At 45.1% G+C, this 25,380-nt stretch overlaps 1 protein-coding gene across 1 annotated transcript; it reads right to left on the bottom strand.

Moving 5' to 3' along the window:
- Nucleotides 1-1,096: 1,096 nt before the first annotated feature.
- Ebpl (EBP like) lies at nt 1,097-24,329 on the bottom strand. Its single transcript, XM_026393701.2, has 4 exons — nt 24,120-24,329; nt 7,039-7,108; nt 3,132-3,270; nt 1,097-1,496 (listed from the first exon to the last, which is right to left on the bottom strand). Exons 1-4 carry the CDS (start codon nt 24,288-24,290, stop codon nt 1,256-1,258), a joined length of 621 nt encoding a protein of 206 aa, XP_026249486.2. The 5' UTR covers nt 24,291-24,329; the 3' UTR covers nt 1,097-1,255.
- Between the last annotated feature and the right edge of the window lie 1,051 nt (nt 24,330-25,380).

The following is a 25,380-nucleotide window of genomic DNA, read 5'->3' as shown; positions in this document are numbered from 1 at the left end:
AAAAAATGGAATGCTATCCACATCTCAGAAGCCCCTGCGAGACTTCTCCCCATCGCTACCCACACCTTCCTCCCACAGGCAAACTCTATCCTCATTTCTAACACCATCCATTAGACTTGCAGGTTGAGGACCCTGAATTCAAAAGTCTAAAAGCTGAAAAGATTGTGGAGCTATTGGATTTTCAGATGAGGAATGCTTACCCACCAAGTCTCTGCAAATTTTCCTCTGGAATCAGAGACATCCAACTCTGGTCCCAAACCTTTCAGTTAAAGGATGCTTGACCTGCTTTTGAAATTTACACAAATAGAACCATACAGTATATATTCTTTTGGTCTGGTCTTTTCCACTTACCGTTATGTGTGTGAAATTCTTCCGTGTTGTTATGAGCAGCACAAGGTTAATTTTCTCTGTATACAATAGTCCATTCTATGAATAGACCATATGCCTATGTATGCATTTAGGTTGTGTCCAGTTAGCGGTTATTATGAAAAGTTGCTGCCATTTTGGTGCACATATCAGCCATTTGTGTGAGGTCAGTATCTAGGAGTCAAATTGCTGGGTTATAGGGTTCAGCTACTTGGTTAAGCACTGAGAGATGACTCCCAGGTGACTACAGAGTGGACTCTCCCCAGGGAGACACCACCAGTAAGGCCACCCCTGGGGCTACTCAGCCCACAGACCCTTTATTCCTCCTGCCTGTTGAACACCTGGAGTATGAATGCTAAAACCCTCACGTCTGCCTGACTTCACTTGCCAGTACAAAAGGAGGGGGAGAGAGGAGGGGTTTATATTGGCACCCAAAAGGGACTATTGAGACCAAAGAGGAAGCATCAGGTTTTCTGGAATAAAGAATTAATGGGACACTCTCTACAGTATTCTATAATAGTTGGCTTTATTAATGTGGAACAATTAATGCCAGCCATAAAAGAAGGTAAAATTCAATGTGATTATTACAAGATACAATTTATTTCCCTCTGCTTTTTTTTCCTCCAGTGCTAGGAATCAAACCCAGGGCCTTGCACATGCCAGGCAAGTGCTCTACCACCGAGCTACCCCCACCCCCAGCCCCCAGCCCCCTCTTTTTCTTAAACTTCTATTTAATGAATAACAACCACTACGACAACAATGACAAAAACTTAGCACCTTATGACCAACTTGAAACAGGCTGTTCAGGAAGAGCAATGAAAAAAGAAAGCAGAGACTGGAATGTTCGCTCCACGCCGTCTCATCGGGCAGTGTTCGTGGCTCTGAAAATTCACCGCAACTTCTTCCCTAAGCGGGTTCCTTTGTGATGCATCCTCCTGAGCTCTACCCACGACTGCCACAGTAGCAGTCCTGGGATCAGAACCCACACACCGTTAAAGAACACGAGATAGACCCAAAAGTGGAGCCAATCGTCGGTGTCGAGGTTGGGGCTTCCGATGAGCCACTCTGGGGAGAAGGTCATCCAGTCACCGTACAACTCACACACGCACAGCGTGATCTGTAGGAAATGCCTGTCCCAGGGAAGAAGCATGGAGTCAAACTACAGCTGAGCACCGCTCACACCCTGGATCATGACATCCCTACAGAAAAGCTCTCTGAGCTGGACCCCGCTGGGTTTGGGTAGTGCTCCTTTGATGGGCGCATCAAAGCCATCGGTGCAAAGACTGGGTCCTGCCTCGGAGAAGCTGCCTTGCCCTTTCTAGTAGATCATTCTCAGTGAATAAGGACTCTTAGGTCTCTTGGACTATTCTGAAGAAGATTTATGGCCCAGCAAAGAAGGATCTGAGTCTTTTCATGAGCCACAATTTCATCTGGCAAAAAAGGGGCCTCTTCCTCAGTGTGTCGTGGAGACTAAACGAGATACATAGATAGTGGCCGAGCACTTGTGTCTGGCACACGGTCATCCGTGATGCAAGGATTCTGTGTCTCTCAGATAACAAACGCAGGGGTGCATGTGGTACGTTTGCCACCATGGTCCTGGGGTCCAAAATATGGTAAGGCACCAAGGAGAAATTTAATTTTTATTGTTAACTATTGCTATAAAATTGGGTGAGGAAAAGTAAATTAATGACCTTGGAATCCCCTTTCAAATCTGAGGCTTTATGATTAAATTTTAAATCATACTTCTTCAAGTAGAAAATAGAGTGCAATTGTACCAATTTGACATTGTTTGAGGACATCATCCCCTCTATTTACCTAGGTCACTTTGTCTCTCAGAAGGAGAGAACAAAAGGGAGGGAAGGAGGAGAATTAAAGTCTCAGAGTCTGCTCAGAGGACTCCTCCTCCTTCCACTTCCCCAACCCTCCCCAACCTGCTTCTAAAAAGATCTCGTATTTATCTTTTTGGTATGAGAGACTGAACCCAGGGGCACTTTACCACTGAGCTACATGCCCAGCCCTTTTTATTTTCAGACAGGGGCCTGCTAAATGGTTGAGGGTTTTGCTAAGTTGCTGAGGCTGGCCTTGAACTTGTGATCCTCCTGTTTCAGCCTCCTGAGTCACTGGGATTATAGGTGTGCACCACCACACCTGGTCTCCTATTTATCTTACATGTCTAACTCAGAAGTATACAAAAGAATTTACTTTAAGTCAAGTGAGAAGTGCTTTCTAGAATGATTTGGGGAAAAGGGGAAAATATTACCCCTTTATTCTCCAAAATATTGGTGGCCAATCAGCTAACACTGTTAACACCACTCTTGCTTTCCTAGAGATAGGGTCATTACCAGAATTTTATTTCTCTTATTTTAAATTTTTTTTTCTGTACCAGGGATTGAACTCAGGGACGCTTAACCACTGAGTCATATCCACAGCCCTTTTTAATATTTTATTTAGAGACAGGGTCTTACTGAATTGTTTAGTGCCTCACTTTTGCTGAGACTGGCTTTGAACCTTCGATCCTCCTGCCTCAGCCTCCTGAGCCTCTAGAATTACAGGTATGAGCCCCGGTGCCTGGCTCTCATATTTTTTTATTTGAATGGTCCCAAATTATCCCAGTGCACTGTGACTCTCATCTAATACTGCACAATTTTCATTTGTATTCTACTTTTTATCTTACAAATAAATTTGGTCACAACCTGCTCCAAATGTTACTCTGGCACTGGGGACAGACATCTCTTCTCTTTTTGAAAGGACAGAAGAGCACTTACCGATAATATTTCTCTTTGACTATGGCATAAATGAGCAACAATGCTAGAAACCCATCCAGGACAGCAGTCAGAATTTCCAAAGACACGATGGTTGGATCAAAATAAAGCCATCTTGCATCAGCTTTGCCATATTCTTTCCCTAAAGATAAAATGCCTGTTGTTAGTCATCTGGCAAACACTTTTTTTTTTTTTATGACAGTTAATGAAAATGACCCCTTTCCCTAAAAAAGGAGATCAAAAGAATACTTGCTGTTCTCTTTACATTCTTCACAACAACAACATAATAACAATACGTTATAGTTGTAAACTAATTTAGTTTCCAAAGTGACTACACAAATGACCCCTCTCTACCCTCGAGCCTTTATAAGTAACAGAATCCTGTATTAATCCAACATAGTCAGTCTTTAATAATGAACTGTGTAGATGCATTGTATTTCCTTATTTCAATATTTCAACATAGCTGGGTACAATGGTGCACACTTGTAATCCTAGCATTGGAGGATGAGGCAGGAGGATTGCAAGTTCAAAGTCAACCTCAGCAACTCAGTGAGGCTCTAAGCAACTTAGTGAAACAGGGCTGGGGATATGGCGCAGTAGTTAAGCATCTCTGGGTTCAATCCCCAGCACCCACCCCCCCCCCAAAAAAAAAGAGGAGTTCTGATATCTTATTGGTCTAAGCAGTGCAAACCTCTGGAGAGTCTCATAATGGTCAGAGGAAGGATCCCTTGGGGCCAGGCAAAGGTTTCCCATGAAAAGCTGTCCTGAAGGAAAAAGGACAATAAACAGGGTTTTCTATTTAATGAGATAACACACAAGATTATCTGCCAGGAGGTCCCCCATAAGGCCATGCCAAGTCATCCAGCCTGTCCTTAGCTGACCCGATTCTGAAATCACTGTTCTGAGGGGAAAGCCATGGAACACTGACCGGAAAAGTTCCCCCTGAATTGACGCGTATGTGACAGGTGAGGTGAATCAGCCAGTGCAGCCCACATCTAAGGAAATGCCACTTAAGTAAAATGCCAGTGCTTCAGGGACCAAGAGATGAGTGGGTATTAGACCTTAAAAACCAAACAACTCCGAGCCACCATTCATTCCCTCTTTAACTCAACAACTCTCCTCTGGCTCCCGGGAGGCTCTGCGCTAGGCCTGAGGATGCAGCAGCAACCAGGGCGCCCGTCTGCCCGTGCGAGACCCACACTGGAGAGCAACACCTGCAGAGTGATGGTCAGAGAGGGGACCCGCACCAGAGAGGGATCAGGGGCAGTTCCCTAGACAGATGTTCTGATCGCTTCCTGTCACCTTGCTGGGAAGGAGGGAGTCCCACTTGGCGGGTCATAGAGATGGCCAAACACACCTGGCGCTGGACTGATGAGGAGGGTGGCCATTGAGGAGTCCCATTCCCTCAAAGCCTGGGCAAGAGTCACTGCGTCTTTAGGACGACGTGGAGGGTCACCTGGGAACACAGTGAATTTCCAGGGGCCATGGAAGCAGGGTGGTAGTGACAGGAAGGTGGGTTATGTCCCGGTTCCCCCGAGAGGTGGCGATTGGCTTGTCTGAATCGTTCTGTGGGCTGGCAGGAGCTGAGCCTCCTCCCCAGGGAGAGGCAGGCCGATGGCTCGGGAAACTCCTCGGGAGGCCCAGGGGGTGGGGGCCTTGCAAGGTGGCCCTTGGAGGCCCTTGACTGATGTGAGGCACAGAGTATGGAATTTTGATTTTAGGCCTTACGCCACCAGGGCCACCTCTGACACAGGTAAGGGGTCAGAGTGCTTCAGGGAGGAGCATGCACACGGCCCCGGGGCTGAGAACAGATGTCTGAAAGAACAGAGGAGCCGGCAAAGCTCAGAGGTCACTGTGAAGAGCTGGGGACGAAGGCGGGCTGCACGGAGCCAGCCCTGCTCTCCCTGTCCTCGGCTTCTCCTCCTGTTGCAGGACTTTGACCTCTCCTTGGCAGTTAAACCAAAGGGCAAAGAGCGGCATCCAGGAGCACAGTGACCTGGTCGTTCCCATTTATTTTGTGATTGACAGCTGGGCTTAGTCAGAGGCTTAAAGGGAAAGATACCAACTAAAGGCCAGAGGAGGTTTCCCTGAGCTGAGCCACTGCTGTGGGCTTGATCAAAGTGGAGACGAGGACCTGTGCACAGCTGGCCTACAGCCTCCGAAGCCACGGGCAGTACAAGGGACAGTGCCTGGGAGATCCCGGCCCAGACCCTCTGAACCAGAATCTGAATTTGAGTAAGACTTCCAGGTGACTTTGTGCACTGTGGGGTCCGAGAAAAAGTCCTCACTTTTTACTTGCATGAAAATAAAGGGCACCTTCATTAAGGTTTTTACTTCTTTTTTTTATATACAATACCCTTATCTTATTTTATGATGATGATGATAATGATGCTGGGGATTGAACCCAGGGCTTTGTGCATACAAGGCAAGCATTCCACCAACTGTGCTATATCCCCAGCCCTTATTTTATTTATTTATTTTTATGTGGTGCTGTCGAGGATCAGACTAGCATCTCACACAGGTTAGGCAGGCATTCTGCCACCGAGCCCCTATTTTATTTATTTTTAGGTGCAGCACCTCACACATGCAAGGCAGATGCTCTACCACTGAGCCACAACCACGCGCCGAGTTTTTACTTCTCTGAGGTGAACCACGGAAGTGTCAAGGTGACTGAGAAGGACTGTGGCTGGCATTCCCACTTCACAGGATTAAGCCAAATTCGAGTGATTTACTTTCTCTGATGGCTGAGCAGCCAGGGCCAGAGGTGGTCACATGGCTTCTGACAAAGGGGACCAGAGAGAGGCTCACCAGAGAGGGGCAGCGACTCATCTGGATCCCGCAGCCTCTGGGCTTCACCAGCCAACCTCAACCGAGGGTGAATGCAAAGGCTCACCACCAAGCTGCTGCGCTGCTTCGGCCTGCCCTGGAACCTGAGCGGCAGGACTCAGGGGCTCAGAGTCCTCCACTGCAGGGGACACAGGCCACAGAGAGGCCACATTTTGTCTTCAGAAGCACTAACCAACCAGCTCAACTCTCTGGAGGCTTTCTAACACTAGGCGAGAACAGCAGCCCCACAGAGACCCAGGGCTGGAGGCGGTGATGTCGAAGACTGAAAGCAACGGGGTGGGTGGGGTGGAGCCCAGCGGTGCCCCTGGAAAGATGCTGCTGCGGGGCTCATTTATTTGCCAGTATGGACACAGTTCATGCAGGGAAGCTGGCACTGAGTGGACGCCGGCTGATGTCCATGGGCAGGAAGAAAACCTGCGGAAAACCTGTCAATAGCTCATCAGGGCGGGAGGAGTCCGAGAAATTATAAGAATACAAATGGAGATGTACAATAAAAATAAAGGTTTTTTTTTTTTTTTTTGGTTGGGGGGTTACTGGGGATTGAACTCAGGGGCACTCAACCACTGAGCCACATCCCCAGCCCTATTTTGTATTTTATTTAGAGACAGGGTCTCCCTGAGTTGCTTAGTGCCTTGCCATTGCTGAGGCTGGCTCTGAACTTGCAATCCTCCTGTCTCAGCCTCCCAAGCTGCTGGGATTACAGGTGTGCATGGCTGTGCATGGCTTGCCCTCACATTTTTAGTTACACATCTTTACTAAGATGTAATTCACAGCCCGCACAACTCCCCTGTTTAGACAGGTTTTATTATAGTCACAGATTTTAATCAACGCAGTCTAACTTGGAAAAAAGAACCCCCCCCATTAGCAGTCATTCTTCACTTCCCCCAACTCTCCCACCCCACACCCCCAGCCCTCAGCAACCACTCATCTATTATCTGTTTCTACAGAGTCACCCACTGAAATGGAATCCTGCAGTAGGCCTAGGGGCCTGCATGCAATTGACAGCCACCCTTGCAATACATGTCCTCTGACATTTCAAATGCAAATATTTTTAATTACTTACATAAAGAAGCAATCAAGCCCTCGGAATCAGCAACATTTCCTACCAAGGAAAAGTAGACAAAAGAGCCTTCCTAGAGAGAAGAAAAGGAAGACATGCTCTGGTTTAGCACCACAACCACCGGATGGCACCACAGGACACTGCTCGGTGGCCGGCCTCCCCTCCCCTCCGGTCTCCCCCTCCCCCATCCAGGGTCCACCTCCTGGTCAGCAGCCTCTGAGACCACACCATCACAGCCTGGGGGGGTGAACCTGGGAGCCTGCCTACCCGGCCCTTCAAAAGGAGTAAGTCCAAAGCTAATGCACAATAGATGTCAGCTTCAACCACTAGCATAATGAAATCAGAGGTGTGTGCCTCTATGGGAAAAATAAGTGAACATTTACACAAAGAAAGTGCTTCACTGTTGTAATAAATAGATAAGCTCTTTAATTATTCCAGGGATCTTAAATCTTTAAGAAAAATCACACAGCAGTTCATTTTTTTTAACCCTCAAAAAAAAAAAAAAAATCCAAGCTGTCTCTTATCAAAAATGGCAACTGAGTGTCTATAAGAGTTTTTTTTTTTTTTTTCCCCTTGCCCTAACTCCCTGCATCAGGACAACTTTTAGGAAGACTTAAAATGTTTTCAGGCTTTCTCTTGGCATTGAAGTGATGAAATATCTACAGTTATTGAGCATTTCTCCATCACTTAAGTGCTTCTTTGCCTAAGCTTAAAAAAAAAAACAAACAACTAGAATTCACTGGGACATCATGTTGCTTGTTTAAATAATTTTGTTGCTGTCAATATAATTTTTTCCCTCATTTTATACTGGGGATTGCACCCAGGGATGCTTTCCCACATCCATCCATCCATTTATTTATTTAGCAGTAAAGGGGATTAAACCCCGGAGGTGTTTTTACCACTGAGCTATAGCCCCAGCCCTTTTAATTTTGAGACAAGGTCTCCCTAAATTGCTGAGGCTGGCCTCAATCTTCTGATCCTCCTGCCTCAGACTCCTGAGTCCCTGGGATTACAGGCACATGCCACCATACCAGCTCTTGTTTCTTTTTATCAAAGCAAATCACTTATTTGTCATCAAAACCACCTTTGCTTCTCTTCTGCTCACTTTCAGTACCACTTCCACTTTCAGTACCACTTCCTAGATTTACCACTTTCAACCATTTCTGTCCATATCTTCCTGATTATGTATTTACACTGATATTTCCTTAGACTGCTCATTCTGAAAAGTTGTTGAATTCATACCACCTCCCCCTCTGCTTTCCAGGTTTTCCAGTTTTTGATAGCTATGTCATTCTTCAATTAGTTGCCCAAATGTGTAACTTGAGTCATAAACTGGACCTCGGCTCATTCACTCATCAACGTGGCAGTTTCCTGACTTCCTACCACGTAACAGGATCACAAGACCCACCCCATGCTCCTTCCCTCTTCTTCCCATTTCCAACTCAACTTCGGTCCACTTTGTATGGACATTATGGAGATTAGTTACATTTCCATTATGATTATGTAAACATATCTATCTTCCTGTTTCACCCATCAGTGGATTCTAAAAGTTGAAAAGCATTCAGTAGCCTTTACAGTATTGTCATTATAGAAATATCATTCACTGCAGTGGGTCACAATTTCCAGAGATCCAGAACCAATTCCAGTGTCACTTAAAAATAACTGCAAATGGAATATACTTAAAATTTTTAAGAAATATTTTTTAGTCATAGATGGACACAATACCTTCATTTATTTATCTTTATGTGGTGCTGAGGTTTGAACCCAGTGCCACACCTATAATAGGCAAGTGCTCTACCACTGAACCACAACCCCAGCCCCCTAAAAAAATTTTTTTTGTAGTTGTAGATGGACAGAATGCCTTTATTTTAATTTGTTAATTTTTATGTAGTGTTGAGGATTGAACCCAGGGCCTCACACCCTTTGCCACTGAGCCCCAACCCCAGCCCAATACTTTCTTACTTTATGAATGTCTCAAAATCATGCTATGTATTAGTCTGCTGTACATTTGGGCCATGACTTATTTGTAACCTATTTTTGTTTATCCTAAAGTTTTTGTAATTGCTTTCTTTTTTGGGGGGGTGGATAGGGGTACCAGAGATTGAACCCAGGGGCACTCAACCACTGAGCCACATCCCCAGCCCTATTTTGTATTTTATTTAGAGACAGGGTCTCCCTGAGTTGCTTAGTGCCTTGCTTTTGCTGAGGCTGGCTTTGAACACATGATCCTCCTGCCTCAGCCTCTCAAGAGCTGGGAACTGCTGGGATTACAGGGGTGCACCAACTGGGCCCGGCTTTTTTTTTGATTGAGAGAAGAAACTTGTCTCTCCAGCTCATGAGTATCTCTGTTTCTTTTTGTATTAACCTCTGTTAAACAGAGATTTTAGAGCTGGTTTGTATTTTCTTGACATTCTTTGTCACTTAACTGATAAACATGGTTTATCTAAAGATATATAAAAAGTATATTCCTTAAAGGAGATTTATTCATATATGAAGTAAATAACAGTATTTTTACACAAATAAGTATTCTCTAGCTTCCTTATTTTGTAACACTTTATTTTCACCAGCCCATTTTTTATTTTTAGCATTAGCCAGAGTGAAATATCCAAGTTACTTCCTTGGCTTGGCACGGGAACTTTCTAGACAAAAGTACCACTGTTCTGGCCAGCAGGGGTGATGGGGCCCGGCTGAATCTGACCCTTCCTAGGCCTTAGTCCATCTTTCTATAAAAGAAGGACTTGCTAAAATTAGATTGTGGATCTCATCCAAAACCTGGATGTGACTTCCACTAGCAACCTCTTTCCCTGGCCCACGAGCCAAACATGGATTCTGATACTTGGTTACGGACCCTTCCTTAGAAGCAACTGAGGGTAAGGGCAAGATGGAGAGAGACCTGGAAATTACTAACATGTAGGGACCTACGAGTAGAGAACAAATCTGTTCTCTTTAATCTACCTGTTGAAATTTTACTCAGTTTTCTTTTTTTTTTAATATTTATTTTTCGATTGTAGTTGGACACAATACCTTTATTTTTATTTATTTATTTTTAAGTGGTGCTGAGGATCGAACCCAGGGACTTGAATATGCTAGGCAAGCGCTCTACCACTGAGCCACAATCCCAGCCCCAAAATTTTACTCAGTTTTCAATCTCAGCCCAAAGCCACTTAATTTTTTAATTTTTTATTTGTTCTTTTAGGTATGCATGACAGTAGAGGGTATTTTGACATATCATACACACAGGGAGTATCACTTCCCATTCTGTGATTGTACATGATGTGGAGTTACATTGGTCATGTATTCATATAAGAACATAAGAAAGTTATGTCCAGTTCATTCTACTGTCTTTCCTATTTCCATCCCCACTTCCCTTCATTCCCCTTTCTCTAATCCAGTGAACTTCTACCCCACCACACACACTTATTATGAGTTAGCATCTCCATATCAGGGAGACTATTTGGCCTTTGGTTTTTTTTGGGACTGGCTTATTTCACTTAGCATGATAGTCTCCAGTTCCATCCATTTACTGGCAAATGACATAATTTCATTCTTCTTTATGGCTGAGTAATATTCCATATATATGTACTATATTTTCTTTATCCATTCATCTGTTGAAGAGCATCTAGGTTGGTTCCATAGCTTAGCTATTGTGAATTGTGCTGCCATAAACATTGATGTGGCTATGTCACTGTAGTAGGCTGATTTTAAGTCCTCTGGGTATATGCTGAGGAGTGGGACCACTGGGTAAAATGGTGGTTCCATTCAAAGTTTTCAGAAGACTCTCCATACTGCTTTCCAGAGTGGCTGCACCAATTTGTAGTCCCACCAGCAATGTATGAGTGTGCCTTTTCCCCCACATCCTCGCCAACATTTACTGTCAAACCCTCCTTATTCTAAGAAATCTTCCCAAACTTCTTGTGAGGATAAATTTCTCACTCCCCTGTAACTTCCAGGTCACTAAATTAGTTTCCACAATCAACTGCTACTTGCTGCTTATGCATCTTCAGCTCCCATTAGATCACATATCTCTGGTGTCTGGTGTGTTGTTATCGCCATCTCAGAATCCTAAAGAACCTAGGAAGATTTTCGTGTTCAATGTTTGTTAATTTTGAAGTAATGACAAGTTCACACCATGAACTGCCTACAAAGTGGGATGCCCTGTTGAGGCTTTTAGAATGCACTGTATATTTCTTACTATATTAGTGTCCTAAACAGTAATATATTATTTATATATATATATATATATATAAACATATTTTCATATAAATACATATATATGTTGTAATGTTTTCATGAATATATTTGTGCTTTCAACTGTGATCAGATATAACCTTCTCCAGGAAGTAGATTTTTTAAAGATAACTTTATTTAATTTATTTATTGTTTTACATGGTGCTGAGGATTGAACCCAGGTACCCAAACGTGCCTGGGTGAATGCTCTACCACTGAGCCCCTCCCCCAGCCCCAGGAAGCAGATTTTACCGATTCTTTTGATGGGAGGTAGGTGCCCCTCTGTTACCCCTTGGATATGAGGTTTCCCCCAAAAGCTCTTGTATTAATGCAGGAATGTTCCGAGATGAAATAACTGGATTATGAGAGCCATAACCTAATCGGTCCTTTCTGATGTGAACAGACTAACTGGGTGGTGGTACTGTCACCAAGAGGGGTGTGACCCAGTTGTCCCACTCCTCCCTGTGACCCCGTCCCACTCCTCCCTGTGACCCCGTCCCTTCCCCCAGGATGTGCAGCCTCACCGCGGGCCCAGAGCCATGGAGTCGGCCATCTATGGACTGAGACCTCTGAATCTCGAGCCTCAGATCAACCTCCCTTCCTTGAAGTTGTTCTTGCTGGGTACTGTGGTCACAGTGACGAAGACTGACTAAGACACCTTCCTACACCGAAACCGACTTCCTCATTCCTTCCTCCAAGCTGCCAGTTCTCCTGGGGCAAATGCGCGATTCGCAGGACATGCTGATAAGTCCTAACTAAAATAATAAGAAATCAAAGGAGGGGAAGGGATAGAGAACAAGAGGTGTTTTTTTGTTTTGTTTTTGGATTTTTTAGGCAACAAATATTCCACTTAAAAATGGGGCAAAAGAGGATTTCACCAAAAAGGATATATGGATGGCGAATACACACATGAAAAGATGTTCAATGACATTAGCGATCAGGGAGACACAAATGAAAACCTCAATGAGGACTCGCCCTATCACTGTCAGAACGGTTTACAAAGAAAACAATGGATGGGGCTGGGGCTGGGGCTGGGGCTCAGTGGTACAGCGCTCTCCTAGCACACAGGAGGCACTAAGTTCAATCCTCAGCACCACATAAAATAAGTAAATAAATAAAACAAAGATATTGTGTCCAATTACAATGAATATATATATATGCTGAGCACCATTGACAAGTAGGAATGACGCATGGCAATTTCTTTGTCAGCCTACCCCATGTTGCTTAGAGGAAGGACTCTCCATTGTGGAAATGGGCTTGCCTTGGACCCAGGTCATTTGCAGTGACATTGCATGTATGCTTGAGTAAGGTGACCTTGCTCAAGGACCAGGGCGATCCAGGTTTAGGGTGTATCCTGCTGGGATTAGGGAGTATCCTGCTCCTTGAGTTTAGGGCGGTTCCAGGTTTAAGGTGGACCCTGCTGGGAATAGGGCATATCCTGCTGCCTCAGGCACGCCTGCTCCGTGAGTTCCCGTTGAGTTCTCACGGGATTCAGAAAGTATTTGGGATTCAGAGCCTGGTGGAGTACGTGGATTTTGCCCAGAACCTGTGTGTAGAGTGCTGGTGTGAGTTCGGGAATAAAGAGTTGCTGTTTGAATCACCAAGTTGTGTGGTGGCTCATGATTTTGTGCCCAGCCAGACTGCGGTATATATATATTTTTTTTTTTTTAAACCTGGAAAACCCTAGTAAGATCAGCAGACTGCCTTCATGTCTATACTATTGTTTTAAAAACCTTACCACTGGGGGAACCTAGGGAAAGTGTCCACGGGAGCAGTCCCCATTTTGTTTTCCCACTGGTAATACACCAGGTTCTAGCTTCTCCAGGCCCTTGGCCAACACTTGTTATTTTCCTCTGTTGTTGATGTGGCTGTTTCAATGACTTGTAGTGGTCTTGACTCGTAGTGGTGCTGAGGATCGAACCCAGGGCCTCACACGTGCTAGGCAAGTGCTCTACTACTGAGCCCCAGCCCCAGCCCTCTTAGTCTGTTTCACTATAACAAAATACTTGAAGCTGGGGACTTTTGCAGAAAAGAGGTTTATTTAGCATATGGCTCTGGAGGTCCAGGAACATCGACTCAGCTCCGGCAGGGGCCTCCTGGCTATATCACAACATGGAGGATGGCATGATAGCAGCGGCAGGTGTGAGAGGGAAAGATCACAAAGTGAGAAGGGGAATTCAGGATCCAAAATTGCTCTTTTTTTTTTTTCTTCCGGGGATTGAACTCAGGGGCACTCGACCACTGAGCCACACCCCCAGCTCTATTTTGTGTTTTATTTAGAGACAGGGTCTCACTGAGTTGCTTAGTGCCTTGCTGTTGCTGAGGCTGGCTTTGAACTCACGATCCTTCTGCTGCAGCCTCCCTAGCCACCGGGATTATAGGTGTGCACCACTGCACCCGGCCTAGACTTGCTCTTTTTTGTAACACTTCACTCTCCTAAGAACTCACTAACTTCTCAAGACCAGCATCTGTCCCTTCCTGGGTGATGCCCCTGTGACCTAATCATCTTGCACTAGGCCCTAATTCTCAAAAAAGACTCCTCCACCTTAACACCACCACACTGGGGACCAAGCTTCCACCACACGGACCCTTGGGGAGACAGGCTGAAACCACATCCCAACCACAACAGTACCGACACGCAGTGGTCTAGGCCACTCCATGAGCAAGATCCTGCTAAGGTCAAAGCCCTGGGTAAAGCAGGGCAGGGGCCACTATCCCAGGAACCTGAGAATAAGATCTGTCGATGCACCTTGGAGCAAAGGGTGGGTGGTGAATCCTGAGTGGCGACTCCTCGTTGCCCAGTAACCTCCTCTTGTCTCTAAAGCCCCAGTGAATCCTTCCCTCCTTCATGCCACCTCCCGACCTGGCCAGAGTCCCATCACTCACTCACTAGGCTGAATGACAACCCTGTGCTCCTCTGTCCAGCGCCCCCACTACTGAAGCTCCTTGAAGGCAGCCCTGTGTGGACAGACCCCGGCAGGGCTGGTGGGCCAGTGAGGACCCGCACTGTCTAATGACAGATCCGGCTTTTCCTCGGTGGTAGGGGGGTTCTTCATAGGGACACTGCCCTTATGTTTTCCATAAAAAGGGAGCCAAACAGGTCCACCAACACTTGGTTTCTCTCTTCATACAGTAGGCAACATTCTCAACTATTTGATTCTTTCCTCAAAACAACTCTGAGGGCTGGTGATCCTTCCCGACAAGATCAAACTTGTTTACCCCTGTATTCGCTTTTTGTGACCAAAATTAAATATCTCAAAGGGGAGGGAGGGGAAGGGGAGGGAGGGGGTCGGAGAGAGGGTGGAATGAGATGGACAGCATGTATGAGGACAAGAATGGTGTGGCTCTATTTTGTGTACAACCAGAGAAAAAATTGCTCTATATGTGTACTATGAATTGAAATGCATTCTGCTGTCATGCATAACAAATTAGAATAAATAAATAAATTTCAAAAAAACTAAATATCTGAGAGGGGCTAACTTTAGAAGACAGAGGTTGATTTTAGCTCGAAGTTTGGAGGCAGGACCTCACCCCGTGACAAACAGTAAAGTCCAGGGTGTGTATGGAGGAAAATTCACATCTCCAGTCCAAAAGCAGAAAGAGGGAGGGCCAGGCTTGGTCCTTTGTGACAACCTTTTGTGAGAAGTGCTGAGGGATTGCACAAGAACTACCATAATCCCTTTTGAGGGCAGCAGTCCCAATGACCCAAGGACCTCTCAGTAGGTCCCACCTCTTAAAGATTCCACCACCTACCAATAGCAGCACCCTGGGGACCCAGCCTCTAGCCCATGCACCTCTGAGGGACACCTAAGCCATGTCAACCCTCAGCATGGCTCACAGGGAGTCCTGAAGCACTCCCCACAGGAGGACCTGCAGAGGGAAGTCAGAGAAGTGGGGATGCCAACATCAAAGTTCCAGCTGATCTCTGAAAGGCTTGTGATTTCAGATTGGCCTGATCTGACGCCAAAGAGCTCAGGAGAGATGAAAACCAGCAGACACAGGCCAGCTGCTGCAGGCTGCCCCGGGTGCAGCTCCCTCTCCAACAGCCCCAGACTCACTTCCAAACCTAAGACGCGAGGCGCTGGAGGCTGAGCTGCAGAAGCAGACGGCTATTCTGGTCTAAAGAGTCCTTGGGGGCTCCTGAACCAGATCTGTTCTAACCACACAGACTCCCGGAATGGAAAGCATTAGTTATTACGTGCCAAGGGCCAAAATTATCTGTAGAATTGCAAAGAATGGAGGCAGATACAGTTCTTCCCGTGGATTCATACTTTATTTTAATGAACTAGAAAAGTACTTTGTTCTTTCCCCTCAAAGTTATTTCTAGGCTCTGGAGCATGAAATTTGTATTGACTTGCAGAATTGACATGGAAGGCTATTGTGGGGCTCTGAACAGGAGCTGAGCACCCCCCTTGGCCTTGAGTAATGGAGGTGTGGAACTGGCATCCAGGAAGTGCGAGGCAGGTGGGCCTCACCTTCGCTGGGTAAGGAAGTGCAGCTCTGGGGGTGGGTGTCACCCCCATGTTTGGTGTGACACAATCCCCTGGCCTTATTTGGGTGCAACTTCCTATTGGATGTCTCCCCCCTAAATAAAAACAGGGGCTCAGGGCGGGCTCTCTCTCTCTGGCCGCTTGCCTCCCTTGTTCCCCTTTCCCTTCAGCATGGGAGCTGAGGCCTCAGAGCGGACCTTGAACCCCAAAAAGGTATTTCTGTGTTTGTGTGGTCTTTTCATGCCCCATTCACGGGGAGCGACCCTGACACCATCACCCGGGGGGTGGGGGGGGACGTGGGTGATAGATTTTCAGCTCCAGAAGCCTCTGATCATCACGTAGGGTCAAGTCCCGCCCTCTGGGACTAAGTCACGGGTGAGCTCTAAGGTTCAGATGCAAGGTGCGTGGTACCCAGCAAGGGCCACCTGTAGGGTGTTGCGATCACGGGGAAGGCAGAACCTGGAGAGATGCAGATGTGAGAGAAGTGTGGGAATGTGGAGATGAGCTGGAGCAAGAGCAAGCACGGCTCACGTTCTAGCACAGTCCCAGAGATGGGTACGGCCTGCCAAAATGTCAATCTCCCTGTTTACTGCAAGACCCAAGCACGGACCAAGACTCCTCCCGCTGAAACCTCATCCCTGTCTCTCTCTCTCTCTCTCTCTCTCTCTCTCTCTCTCTCTCTCTCTCTCTCTCTTTTTGTGGTGGGAGGGGTCCTGGGGATTGAACTCAGGGACCCTCAACCCCTGAGCCACATCCCTAGCCCTATTGTGTATTCTACTTAGAGACAAGGTCTCACTGAGCTGCTTCACACCTTACTGTTGCTGAGGCTGGCTTTGAACTGGTGATCCTCCTGTCTCAGCCTCCAGAGCCCCAGGGATTACAGGCGAGCACCACTGCGCCTGGCTTATCCCTGCCTTTGATGTATTCCCCATTTTTTGAGTTGTTCAGTTCCAGCTCCGATCAGGACTGGAAGACCCATCTGGCGCTCCACTTTAAAATCTAATGTCTGCTTTTGTCTGTGTTCCTTACTGATTATTTAGACTTCTTATTTTCTCAACTTCAGACCTCTTGGGCAGGAACCTACTCTGTGGGGATGCTGGCCACCTAATCACCTCACCACATGGGCGGACTCCAAGGCACACAGCACACAGAGCACATCAGAAAGCAAAAGCAAGCCACTGGCTATTCTTCTGCTCCGCAGAGGCACTTTTCTATCAAAGTGGTGTTTCATTTAGTAGTCATTGCTGTGAGTCCCAATTATTTGTATCTCAACAAGCCACAGGCAAAGCTGCTTACCTCCTGCAGGTGCACCTGCCAGGCAGAAGATACTTGAATACTTTTAGCAGTCGGAGCATCAAGTGCACACACACGTGCTAAAACACACAAACAAAATGGGGCGGTGGGCTTCAACCTGGGGGCACTTCTTAACACCCCTCCATTGTCAAAGTCCTCCCTCACAAATGCCAACAGGAATTTTCACATTTGAGTTTGGCAGCATATTTAGGGTGAAAATAGATGCTGGAGTGAAAAGTAAGGAAAGATAATGGTCATCTTAAAAATAATGAAAGGAAACAATGCTCATTATTCACCTTCTCTCTTTACCTGTCCTGTCTGTGGGTGATACCTGCTGGGTATCTCTCTTGCTATCCATTTAATACACTAACTTTATCTGGGTGTGGCACCGGTTTATAACCCCAGCTACTAGGGAGGCTGAGGCAGGAGGATCCAAGTTTGAGGCCAGCTTCAGAAACTTAGCAAGACTCTGACTCACAACAAAAAACAGAAAGGGCTGGGGATGCAGCTCTGGGTTAGAGCCCTCACAAGCATGCATGAGGCCCTGGTTTCAATGTACAGTACCACAAACAAATAAATAAACAACAACAACAACAAAAAAGACCAAACCCCATACCCAGACACTTGGCTTAAAAAATACAGGACCCTTCCTATTGGATGCTTAAAACCTGACTGAACTGTATCAGTTTCACTGAGCTGCTAACAAAAATGAACTTAAAAAGTAGAATGTCTCCTGACAAATAAAATGAAGCAACAAAGGCCAGTCTCCTTTTTCTCTTAAGGTGTTCCAGATCCATTATTTTAACAACATATTTTATAGACTTCAAGACATCTGCAAGTCAAAGCTCAGAGAAAACACATATCCTCCTTGTGTGAACTACTGCTACCTACAACTGACAAGCAATTTACAGAGAGTACTCAATTTACTTGTTGCAATCCTTAAGAAAAAAAAAAATAGCATGAAGATGGCTTTATAAAAATAGAAAAATACAAAAAAGAGGTCAAAGTTGTGTTTGAAGGTATTTGGGAGTTTGTTTGTTTTTTAAGTGTGTTTGAAAACCCAGAGAAAACATCGCCACATTCGTTATTATTAAGAGTGGGAGGACAGAGTGGGTAAGAATAGAATCCCTGCACAAACCCTGTCAACAGTGATTAGCATTTTCAAATTGGATTCACAAAATCTCGGCCTAATCAGACTGGCTGTTTCCCTGTCAGCAACAGCAGACATCATTGTTTCAGGAGGGAGCAGCTGCTACAGCCTCCAGGGGTCCCCCACAGGGCGCAGGTGACTTCAGATATTATGCGGCAGCTGTCATCCACCTAATGAAAGCATGACTTCCAATTGATGGAACCAGGGACCAGCAGGTGTTGTCACCTAACAGAGTGAGCTGTGCTCCCTCCAGGCCCTGCCCAGAGACGTGCAGTTCCACCTGTCAACTCAGCAGTACTGGCTCTTGGGTCCCTGTCAATGGCACACGGGCATTAGCAGGGTGGACTGGGGGTCTGCGCTCACGCTGCTGGGTGCCAGAGTGTTTGCCTAGCATGCACAAAGCCCTGGTTTTGATCCATCCCCAGCATGACCAAGAAAATCTTGCTGATTCTTTTATTCTTTTATGTTTTGTTTTCTAGATGAAAGATCACCCCCCTCTGTAATTTGGGGCTCCCTATAGCTTACCACAATTTGGTAAAGTCTACTTTTTTGGGGGGGGTACCAGGGATTGAACCCTGGATTGAACTTAACCACTGAGCCACATCCCCAGACCTTTTTTTTTATATTTTATTTCTAGACAAGGTCTCATCAAGTTGCTTCAGGCCTCGCTAAGTTGCTGAGGCTGGCTTTGAACTTGGGATCCTCCTGCCTCAGCCTCCCCAGCTGCTTGGATTAAAGGTGACCATACCCAGCTGGTAAAGTCTACTTTTAAACAAAGCATTTATTTTCTCCCTACTTGATGATCCCTCCAAAATGATGAAGCTATCAGTGAATATTTTCTCTTATATTCCCTCACTTTTTTTTTTTTTAAAGCCAAGAGTGTTACAGTAAGAGCAATTTATTGAACAAGGATGCAAGAAAAAGGTTCAATAGAAGGTGAACCTTCTGGGAAAGCCCTTGAATCCCTGGGAAACAGTGGTTGGAGATCAAGAGGTGGCAGAAGGAGGATGTGCGAAGCACCTAGAACCTCAAGGCGCTCCCCTAGTTTGCAGGCAGTCTAGCTGGCTATGTGGCTGAATCCAGCTTTTTTTTTTTCCTTTGAAAGTTTTTATTTGTTCTTTTTATGAATCCATCTTATTGAGGGGGTGTCACCCACTCACTGACGCTGCCTGAAGCACTGGAAAATGTCAAAGGTCTTCCAGTTGTGGGGCCACCAAACCTCCAATACCATGCTCTGCAGCAGCAGCCCAGGTTGGCATGATTAAACTCCCCGGGAAGTTCTCCAGGGTGCTGGCCACTGCCAACAGGTTGGGTCTTGGTGGCAGAGCTCTGCCCATACATGTGCATTTTTACAATTATCATGGAAATATGCAATTTATACACACTTTGCCTTACAAGACTGCAACCATGTGACATCTTAGATATCCGAATAATTTGAGGTTCAAAATGAAAATGACCGAAGCTGGGCACAGCGGCACACACCTGTAATCCCAGCGGCTCAGGAGGCTGAGACAGGAGGATGGCAAGTTCAAAGTCAACCTCAGCAACTTAGGGAGGTGCTAAGCAACTCAGTGAGACCCTGTCTCTAAATAAAACAAAATAGGGCTGAGGATGTGGCTCAGTGGTTGAGTGACCCTGAGTTCAATCCCCAATATGGGGAAGGAAAAAAAAAAACAGAAAATGACTGGTAACTACTACTAGCATTTGACAAAATACAGCACTCTTTTATGTTCAAAACACTAGAAAAACTAGTGATAGTAGGAACATACCTCGACACTGTAAAAGCTATCTATGCTAAACCCAAGGCCAACATCATTCTAAATGGAGAAATATTGGAAGCATTCCCTCTAAAAACTTGAACAAGACAGGGATGCCCTCTTTCACCACTTCTATTCAACGTAGTCCTTGAAACTCTAGCCAAAGCAATTAGAAGAAAGAAATTAAAGGGATACGGATAGGAAAAGAACTCAAACTATCATTATTTGCTGACAAGAGGATTCTATACTTAGAGGATCCAAAAAACTCCACCAGAAAACTTCTAGAATTAATTAACGAATTCAGCAAAGTAGCAGAATATAAATCAATACAATAAATCAAGTCAAATGTATTTCTATACATCAATGATAAATCCTCTGAAAGAGAAATTAGGAAAACTACCCCATTCACAATAGCCTCAAAAAAAAAAAAAAAAAAAAAAAAAAAACCTTGGGAATCAACAAAAAAGGTGAAAGACCTCTGCAATGAAAACTATAGAACAGTAAAGAAAGAAACTGAAGAATATCTTAGAAGATGGAAAGATCTTCCATCCTCTTAAAAAAGCACGTGGGTGGGGGCATTTCAACAGAATCCTCTTAAATGCACACTTATTGGCTATTTTATAAAGTGGGATGAATGGATAGGCAAAATTAATATTGTCAAAATGGCCATACTACCCAAAGCCGCTTTACAGATTCAATGTGATTCCAATTAAAATCCCAATGTTGTTCGTTATAGAAATAGTAAAGGCAATCATGAAATTCATTTGGAAAAATAAGAGACCCAGTATAGCTAAAGCAATCTTTAGCAAGAAGAGTGAAACAGGAGGCATTAAAATTCCAGACCTTAAACTATACTATGAAGCTATAGTAACAAAAATGGCGTGGTATTGGCACCAAAATGAACATGTAGACCAATGGTACAGAATAGAAGACACAGTGACAAAATCACACAATACAGTTATCTCATACACTTCTCAGAAGCTATATACACTTAATCAACAAATATATGAAAAAAATGTTCAACATCTCTAGTAATTAGAGAAATGTAAATCAAAACTACTCTAAGATTTCATCTCACGCCAGTCAGAATGGCAGCTATCAAGAATACAGACAACAATCATCTCACGCCAGTCAGAATGGCAGCTATCAAGAATACAGACAACAATAAGTGTTGGTGAAGATGTGGGGAAAAGGCACATTCATACATTGCATTATATTACAAAGGCGCCAAAAACATAGAGTGGAGAAAAGACACCAACAAATGGTGCAGGAGAACCGGAAATCCATATGCAGCATAATGAAAATAAATTCCTCTCTCTCACCATGCACAAAACTCAACTCAAAGTGGATCAAGCACCAAGGAATTAAACCAGAGACCCTGCACCTAATAGAGGAAAAAGTAGGCCCAAATCTTCATCATGTTGGATTAGGCCCCAACTTCCTTAACAAGGCTCCTAAAGCACAAGAAATAAAATCAAGAATTAATAAATGGGATGGAATCAAACTAAAAAGTTTCTTCTCAGCAAAAGAAACAATAAGTAAGGTGACCAGAAAGCCTACATCTTGGGAGCAAATTTTTACCATACACACATCAATAGAGCACTAATCTCCAGGATATATAAAGAACTCAAAAAACTTAAAACCCCCAAAACAAACAACCCAATCAATAAATGGGCTAAGGAGCTGAATAAACACTTCTCAGAAGATATATACACTCAATCAACAAATATATGAAAAAATGTTCAACATCTCCAGTAATTAGAGAAATGCAAATCAAAACTACTCTAAGATTTCACCTCATGCCAGTCAGAATGGCAGCTATCAAGAATATAGGCAATAATAAATGTTGGTGAGAATGTGGGGGGAAAGGCACATTCGTACATTGGTGGTGGGACTGCAAATTGGTGAAACCAATCTGGAAAGCAGTATGGAGATTTCTTGGAAAATTGGGAATGGAACCACCATTTGACTCAGCTATCCCAGTCTTTGGTCTATACCCAAAGGACTTAAAATCAGCATACTAGTGACACAGCCACATCAATGTTCATAGCAGCTCAATTCACAACAGCTAAACTGTGAAAGCAACCTAGATGCCCTTCAGTAGATGAACGGATAAAGAAACTGTGGTATATATACATAATGGAATATTACTCAGCATTAAAAGAGAAAAAAATTATGATATCTGCAGGTAAATGGTTGGAGTTGGAGAATATCACGCTAAGCAAAGTAAGCCAATCCCCCCAAATCAAAGGCCAAATATTCTTTGTGATAAGTGGATGCTGATCCATTACAGGGAGGGGGGAGGCATGGGAAAATGGGGGAACTTTGATTGGGCAAAGGGGAGGGGAGGGAGGGGGAGGGGAGGAAGGGAGGGGGAAGGAAGGGGGGGAGGGAAGGGGGGGAGGGAAGGGAGGGAGGGCCCAGGGGGTCAGGAAAGATGGTGGAATGAGATGGACATCATTACCCTAGGTACATGTATGACTGTGCATACGGTGCGATGCCACATTGTGTACAACCATAGAAATGTAAAGTTGTGCTGCAATTGTGTACAATGAATCAAAACCCACTCTGCTATCATATATACCTAATTAAAATAAATAAATTTAAAAATTTTTGGAGGGTACTGGGGGTTGAACCCAGGGGCACTTTACCACTGAGTTCCATTTCCAGTCCTTTTTATTTTTTAAGATAGGGTCTTGTTGGGCGGGGGAGGTCTCTCCCTCTGGAGATGGGTTATATTCTCCCTTGAATGTGTATCTTTTTTTCTAAATAAATCTGTGTCTATGGAAAAACAAAAGATGGGATCTTGTTAAACTGTTGAAGGCCTTGTTAAGTTGCTGAGGTTGGCTTTGAACTTGGGATCCTTCTGCTTAGTCTCCTGAATCCCTGGGACTACAAGTGTGCTCCACTGTGCAGGGCATAATCTGTTTTCTTTTTTTTTTTTTTGGTTGTTGTTGTTTTTGTTTGTTTGTTTGTTTGTTTAGTGGGCTCAGCAACCAGTTTTACTACCCCTGTTCTTTGGCAGATTTTGAGTTCAAGGGACAGCTTAAAAATCAATTCTATAAACAAATGAGCTGTGGGAAATATTCATGGTCTCTTATCTCCCATACTGATTATTGGGAAAGAAGATATTTTGTAATTCCAGTAAAATCTGGTATAGACACATATTTAACTGGTAAACAGCCACACCTAAATGATTACCAAAAATTTTGCTTCCTTTTTCTTTCTCAATGCTATGGACTTTGACTTCATGTTGTCTAAAGATCTGTCTAGATTTAAGCTAGGTCAAAGTTACAAACAATAAGATATTTTGGCATAGTTTTAAAAAAGAAAATAAAACAGGGTTAGGGATATAACTCAGTTGGTAGAGTGCTTGCTAAGGCCTTGGCTTCAATCCCCAGCACCACACACCCCTCACCCCCACACACAAAAAAGTTTTAAAAAGGGATGTGGGTGGGGGTATTTCAACAGAATCCCCTTAAATGCACACTTATTGGCTATTTTATAAAGTGGGGTGAATTTTTAAGGACACAACGATATAAAAAGTGCAAACTTTGGAGTCAGAAGAAACCAACTCAGAATTATGCCAGCTACTTTTCAGGATCTGGTTTCACCTCTGTAAAATGGGGAGAATAAGTAGTTTATGGGATGTTGAAAGAAAAAAATTTTAAACACAGAACTGTTCCAGGCACACAGTGGGTGCCTAATAAATGTGATTACTATTACAGCCTTGGTGTAATACTATTGTAGTATTCTGCCATTCAAAAAGGGTAGGTTCTGCCATTCAAAAAGGACCTTAACTTAGTCTTTTTCAGTTCAACACTTACACGTTGGTTATAAAGCCAAGGAAGCCAAGGCTGTTGCTTTTGAGCAGCTTTTAATCAAACAGAAACTCTTCTAGCAAATTTCAGGGCTTTTGTTTTGCTTTAAGTTTGGTACAGGAACCGGGAGCACTAGAAGGGCGGCGCGCTCTGTCCACAGACTCGGGAATCAGAACTCGGGGCCATGCAGCATGTGGCCAAAGGCCAGCACGCCAGTGTCCAGGTCCCACCCGGGTCCTGCCAGACTTCCAACCACGGGGAAGAAAAGCCATCATCTCCAGCGGAAACCCCCTGGAATGGGGAAGGGTGGTCCAGAGGGAAGCACAGCCCGGAGCGAGACACTCACCAGCACTAAGTGCACCAGCGCGTCGTAGCAGAGCCAGGCTAGCGCGCCGCGGTCCGCCGCCCCCCGCCCGCGGCCCAGGCGCAGGCCCAGCGCGCAGCCCGCCGCCAGCAGCGCAGCGCACAGCAGCAGCGAGCGGCCGGCCGCCGCCCCCAGCCCCCAGCCGGCCTCCATGCAGAAGCTGCCCGCGTGCGCAGCCGGATACCGGAGGGGGCTCCCGGGGCGCGGCGGGAGAAGGTGGGGCCGCGGGCAGGGGCGGGGCGCGGTTGCGCTGTGGCCACGCCTCCAGGCCAGCCCGAGAGCCGAGTGCCACCCGGTTCCCGCCAGGCAGGTTCACCCACCTCCACCAAACCTGCTCCAGGCTAGTCCCAAAGCACCCATAATAGGGGCACACATTTTTGATACGGTTTGATGGGGGGGTAGGTAATGGGGGCTCTTCACCACTGAGCTGCATCCCTAGTTGTTTTTACTTATTTAAATTTTGAGACAGGGTCTCCCTAAATTGCTTAGGCTGGCCTTGAACGTTCGATCCTCCTGCCCCAGTCTCCCGCGTCGCTGGGATTACAGGCATGTATCACCGCACCAGGCTGATGCAGATCTTTTTTTTAAGGGTCAAAACTTTAACCACAAAACTAAAGTCTGATGAAAAATTTGCCTGGAGACGGGATAAATTTCGGGACTAAAGTGTCTAATTGGCCTTGCAAGTCTGTTTTTAATGACCAGCAAGCTTTTTTTTTTTTTTTTTTTTTTTTTTTTTTTTTTTTAATGTGGTGCTGGAGATCAAACCCAGTGCCTCATGCGTGCTCCGCAAGTGCTGTACCACGGAGCCACAACCCCAGCCCAACAGCAAGCTTTTTAAAGCTCATGTGGCTGTTACTTCCATTTGTGAAAAATCCAAAAAAATCAGCAAAGGGTCAGAGAAGCACTAAATCATATCAGGATGGCACTAGATGCTTTTACCTACCTTATTTTACTTCACAACCACCCTGTGAGGTCGGTGGAAAAAGACACAAATACTGTATGATTCCACTTTCATGAGGTATCTGAAGTAGTCAGATTCATTATACCCGTTAAATAATTCCTCTTTTCCCTTTCCCCCAGTCTGAGTTAAGTATCATCCTACATTGTTTGTGGAGATTGATTGCCAACAACGTAAATATACTTAACAGTATTGAACTGGATGGCTAAGATGGTAAATTTTATTGTCTGTATTTTATAATTAAAAAAAATGACTGCCTACAGTTCAAAACCCTTTCCCCCCAGC

Source organism: Urocitellus parryii, chromosome 2 (genome assembly GCF_045843805.1).
Source record: "Urocitellus parryii isolate mUroPar1 chromosome 2, mUroPar1.hap1, whole genome shotgun sequence".
NCBI lineage: Eukaryota > Metazoa > Chordata > Mammalia > Rodentia > Sciuridae > Urocitellus > Urocitellus parryii.
Note: the sequence above shows the minus strand (reverse complement) of the source record. Positions and strands in the feature narration are given on the sequence as shown.